The sequence below is a fragment of the Hevea brasiliensis genome, chromosome 8 (genome assembly GCF_030052815.1).
Source record: "Hevea brasiliensis isolate MT/VB/25A 57/8 chromosome 8, ASM3005281v1, whole genome shotgun sequence".
In the NCBI taxonomy this organism is placed as follows: domain Eukaryota; kingdom Viridiplantae; phylum Streptophyta; class Magnoliopsida; order Malpighiales; family Euphorbiaceae; genus Hevea; species Hevea brasiliensis.
In genome coordinates, this window is record NC_079500.1 from 90,209,425 (window position 1) to 90,215,424 (window position 6,000).

Genomic DNA, 6,000 nt, shown 5'->3' on the forward strand with positions numbered 1-6,000 from the left:
TAGTATTATTTTTTTAAATATAGCATTTTACTCTCAATTTTATAAATTATTTAAAAAGTTAAAATGAGCAAACAAGGGTATATATGTAATTTTATTAATCAAATACATTTTTTCCTCTTGATTAATTTATTTTCTCTTCAAATTTGAGAGAAAATAACAAGTATAAAATAAATATTATTTTCCTTCCTTTTAATATTTTTCTTTCGTTTTCACCTTTCCATACATCCAAATAAAGGCTTAGGGAACCTCATAGCTCAAATATATTTAAATATTTTCGGTGTCTTTAGACAAAAGATTAATGATGTTGTTTCAATTTTGTTTTAATTCATTATAGTTGATAATAATCAGCTTTCACTTATCATAGTCATTTTCAGAGTTATAAAATTATAAGTTAAAGTCTTAGTTATATATTAAATTGTGAATATTCATACTGAAATTGATATACTAAAAGAAAAAGTACTTACCAAAACAGAAAATTAACATCATGAATAGCTTTGGAAATCAGGAACGTGACACTTTTGAAATTATTTATTCAGTGTAACTATTATACATATAAAACAAATAGGCCGATTGTAATTATGATGAGGTTTATATGAAATTCATCATGCATGATCAATAGTCATATTATGATCATTGTACATACAATAATTATTAAAATTTTTAAATCTATTTTTTTTAATAAAAGGTATAAGTTAAAATAAAAATGAAGACCTTAGTAGGATTGTAAATAAATCAAATTGTTCACGAATTGCTTCAAATTTAGCTCGATAAAAATTCACCTTGTTTAAAAAATAAGCTGAATTCAAGCTTGATTTTTAGGCTCATTTAATAAACGAGTCGAGTTCAAACTTAGTAGTATTTGACCTGTTAATGCCCATGAGTCGACTCATTTACAGGCTCACGAGCTGGCTCGTGAACAAACTTATTTGTAAAAATATTTATATTAATTATTATATTTCATTTATTATAAATATTTATGATTTTATTTAAAAATGTTTTGAAAATAATATATTATCTAAACTTATGATATAATAAATATATAAAATGTTTTTATTAAATATAATTATTCATAATTTAAATTTAATTTTTTTATAAAAATTAAGCTATTTTTTGTATAAAAGTTAATAAAATTACGTAGCCATAAACTTAAAACTCACTTAATAAATGAATCAAATTACTCAAGACTCAATTTAATAAAAAGTTTAATTTAAAACTCATTTCCTAAAAGAGTTATGTTTAAACTTATATAAATATTTGATGCGAATTTAACTAGGATCGATCTTAAATTTAAAAATTTTTTGATAAATTTGAAAGTTTTTAAACACACGTATATATGAGAGTATAAAAATTATTATATCAACATCCATACTTAGATAATTGCTAGAAACGATTTGTCATTAATTATACATACTTGTAAAGATTAAACTTACTAATATTATTTAATAAAACATAATATTAATCTTAAAATAAATCATATAGAAAGTTTTAATATAAATAATTTTTTGCTAATTCAAAAATTCCTAAACAGTTTCAACGCATAAGGAATTTTTTTTCCCTCGATTGGAAATATGCTTATTTTTAGAAGAGTATAATTTTATATAAAATAAATAAGTAAAAGTTCTATTCAAACCTTTAAAGTTATATCAAATAATTACATAAATTTTAAAATGTTTTAACATTTAATTAATCCCTTCAACTTAAAAAAAAAATAAAATAAGTTTTTTATATTTTAAAAATTAGATCAAATAAGTTATTTTAATATTTTGAAATAAATAAATCCTTTAATTTTTTTTTTAAAAACTCAATTATAATTTATCACTAATATAATAACATATTTATAATCAAGAATTATAATGTAATTTAGTATATTTATAATTAAAATTATAAAAAATATATATAAAAATATAATATAATATTATGTTGTATTTAGTTTATAATTATATATATATTAAAAGTATATAATACATCTAAATAAAAATAGGCAAACATGTGTATAAATTCAATTATAGATTCGGTTCCAGTTCAATTTTGGTAAGTTCTGATTTGGTTCTTAATGAAAAATTAAAATCGAACTAAAGTGTCAAAATAACTTCGGTTGAGTATAGTTTTTTGGTTCGATTCAGACCCTTGAGAATTGTGCATAGCCCTAGTGGCAATTATGAATTTTTTTCCGATAGTTACCTCTCACCCTTTTCCTTTTTCTTTTTCTTTTTCTTTTTCTCAACAATCTTTATATATGTATCCTTTTGGGGCATATATGTGTTTATTTTTAATTTATTCTTATAATATATTTGAATTTTATCACCTCTTTTAAGAGGATTTTGACATCTCTTTTCTAAAAAAACTTATCGTTTTCTCCATTACGAAAATTTATTTTTCTTTTTATCATCAATTTATTAAGTGTTTTGTTTTATTATTTAAATAGGAATACCATGATAACATTTTTACACTGATGGTATTAATCATAAATAAATCATATCGAAGTATTAATATAAATACTTAAATTTTTGCTAATTCAAAAATTCCTAAACAATTTCTCAATGTATAAGGGAATTATTATTATTATTATTATTATTATTATTATTATTATTATTATTATTATTATTATTATTATTATTATTATTATTATTATTATTATTATTATTATCATCGACTAGAAACATGCTTGTTTCAAGAAGAGTTTAATTTTCTAGAAAATAAGTAAAAAAAAGAAAATCTCACTCTCCTAATAATTCCTAATTTGCATATCTAGGGTTCCTAAGCTTATGAGTTAGCATAGTATAGTGTGGAGAAGTTCCAATGCCAACCTTCCAATTGACCTCATAGCTCGGATATATTTAGATATTTTCAGTATCTTTAAATAAAAGGAGAAATGATTTTGTTTTAAATAAAATATATTTATTATTTTATTGTGCAATATATCTTTTTAATAAAAGGATATATTGCATAATAAAATAATAAAATTTATTGTATTCTCAAGAAATAATATTTGTTGAATTCTCAGAAAAGTTAAATTATAATAATAAAAAAATAATTATGGCTCTAATCGATAAAACAAAATGAATTGATCAAAATTATTAAAACTTTCAAAATTTACGATTTTTTTTTAATATTAAGTCTATTCAAAATAATTGAAAAATAAAATGAAATTTCATTATGTTTTCATTTACCCTTATATATAAATAAAAAATTATAATTTAAATATGTACATTTTGTATGTAAATGAGAGATTTCATTAAATTCATAGAAATCTCCTTCAGTCAGGCCTAGGCCTTTTATTAATAATATAATATAAAAAATAATAATGATAATAAAATCTTGTGCTTTCAAAAAGCATCCATTTTTATTTTTTAGATTACCATTAATCAATTAATATTTAAGGTTTATTTTTTCTAATTTAGAAAGAAAACTCTTCGGATGTAATAATTATTGCCTCATAATTCAAGGTCCATAATTAAATAAATTTACAATTCCTGATTTAATCTATCCCATAAGAAATTTATTACTGAATTATATTAAGTCTCTAAAGAGTCACAAGTACATAGTCAATTTATGAATTAGAGCTTAATTACACTCTCCTACTCATTAGAAAGTTATAATTTAACTCATTTTTAACTTTTTTTTTTCTAAATTAATTTAAAATTTTCAATTTAACTTTAATTTAGTCTAAAAATCAAGAAAATCAATAAATTTAGTTTCTTGATTTTTGAGATTAAATTAAAAAATTTAGTCTGAAGCAATAATCAACTAGAGTTTTCAACTCTCAAAGCTTACTACTAAGGTACAATGCTCGGTGATAATCAATATTTAAGGTGTGATTAGGTACCTTGGTTTGTAAAAATTCAAACATTGTCAAATTTCAATAATGAAGGATTTTCGATTCTAAAATTGAATTCGTTAGTCAATTGAGTGAGAAGGTGTTAGATAATACTTATTTTTACACGGTTACCATTTATATATTTTTGCTCTCTAATGCCTTAATGTGTGCTATTTATTTTATTTTTATTTTTATATAATTTATTATTTTAATCATTTTCATGCTTAATTTTTCCCTTTATTTCTACATTTAATTTTTCTATTTGAAAAATAATAATAACTTCAAATTTAATTTTTCTATTTGAAAATTTAATTTTCAAATTTAGTGTACAACAACTTCTGCTTTGGTAATTGTAAATAGAGAGTGTACTCGATTCACTGAGTAATTGCTTAAAAATAATATATCGTACAAAGAATACGGATTTTTCTTCTTAAATCTAGTTTACCATAAATCTAAGATATAAGATGTATAATGAGATCTATTTATTAAATTTATGGTCTCACGTGGTTATTTTTGTGTTCATTATAGATTGAGTCTAGATAAAAATTTCTTTGCAGAAGACATCGGTTTTAAGCATATTATTTCGATTTTTTCTTATCTAAATCGGGTCTATTATAGATCAAAGATATAAGATTTATGATAAGACCCACTTATTAAATATATGATATTACATATTTATATTTTGAGTTTATAATAAATTAGGTATACTAAAAAATTTCTTATATAGGAAACTTTAATAAATACACCTAAACAGCTTCAATGCATAAGGAAATTTCTTTTTTCCTCGACTGGAAACATGTTTATTTCCAGAAGAGTATAATTTTATAGAAAATAAATAAATAAATAAATAAAATTACACTCTCCTAATCATTCCTAATTAGGCAAATGTTTATACATATAAATATATATAGGGTTCCTAAGCTTAGGAGCTGCGTATAAGTATAGTATAGTGTGAGAAGTTCCAATGCCAACCTTCCAATTGAAGGGCAACTATTGCACCTCCGCCTGCAGAGGATGTGAAAAGAAAATAGGGAAAATTCTGTCCAAGACCAAAGGTAATTATATTACTTTAATTTGATTAATAATATTTTATCAATCTTGAATTATAAGATTTTTTTTAATTATATATTTGAAATATCTAATTATGAAGTTTAATGGGTGGTGTTGTAGGAATTAGGCAGCAGAATATAGATTTGAAGAATGGCTTGGTACATGTTGAAGGCGACTTAGACATTAAAACCTTAGAGAAGAAATTACAAGACAAGTTTAGAAGTGCAAAAGTGCATGCTGTGGAGAACGAGAAGCAAGAAGATGAAAAGACTGAAGGTGGATCATCATCTACATCTAAGCCTGGCCCTGCCCCAGAACATGTTGAACTTGGTGGACCTACACCTCAAGAGCCTGTCCCAGGATACAGTGGATGTGGTGATCACGATTATGGACCTGCCCCAGGATACAGTGGATATGGTGGTCAAGATTATGGTGCTGCCCCAGGATATGGCAATGGTTATTGGAAGAATGCAGATCAAATTTTCAGTGATGAAAATCCTAATGCTTGCTCTATGATGTGAGAGCTTAAATAATTAGTAGCAAATAAGACTTTAAAATAGACAGGCTATGAGTTCAGATATATTTAAAAATTTTCAGTATCTTTAAATAAAAGGATTAATGATTTTGTTTCGCATGCTAAATAAGAATGTTAGCTCAGTAATATTGGGATCGCCTCTAATTACCAAGCCAAGCATTCAGGAACTAGAGGATCAACCGTAGACCTATATAGGCTGCAATTCCAGTCCAAGGGATTACCAGAGTTGTCTCGGGCAATAACCACTAATCTGTTAGAAAAATGCAGGATTGTAGCCCTCTTGGAAGACATGTTAATGCATCACACTCTCTAATCCATAATGTTCCAAGAAACTTGAGGCCTTGTACTCTTTGAACGGACGTCAAGCTTCGACAATTACGTATATCTAAAATGTGGAGAGATGTTAAGGCATGATCTTCATCAAACAACAAGCAACTGAATTCATCGCAGTCATAGATTCTCAATTGAACAAGCAAGGAAAGACGAGCAACTTGGATGCTTGTCAACCTGAGACACTTCAAGTCTTTTAAGAGAAGAAAAATATAATGGGTTGGGTTTGTTGGTGCCATCCATTCAATTAAGGTCTTGTTCAGCAATA

General features: G+C 24.4%; 1 protein-coding gene across 1 annotated transcript; it reads left to right on the forward strand.

Moving 5' to 3' along the window:
- The first annotated feature begins 4,781 nt into the window (after positions 1-4,781).
- Positions 4,782-5,388, forward strand: LOC110657549 (heavy metal-associated isoprenylated plant protein 3-like). The gene is made up of 2 exons (XM_021814788.1): positions 4,782-4,872; positions 4,988-5,388. The coding sequence occupies exons 1-2, from the start codon at positions 4,782-4,784 to the stop codon at positions 5,386-5,388; spliced, it is 492 nt and encodes a 163-aa protein (XP_021670480.1).
- The last annotated feature ends 612 nt before the right edge of the window (positions 5,389-6,000 follow it).

Bases quoted from the DNA above. Each gene is read 5' to 3' on its own strand.
- LOC110657549 (XM_021814788.1), top strand. From the start codon at position 4,782: ATGCCAACCTTCCAATTGAAGGGCAACTATTGCACCTCCGCCTGCAGA. The intron at 4,873-4,987 runs GTAATTATATTA...GTGGTGTTGTAG, and splicing joins AATTCTGTCCAAGACCAAAG to GAATTAGGCAGCAGAATATA.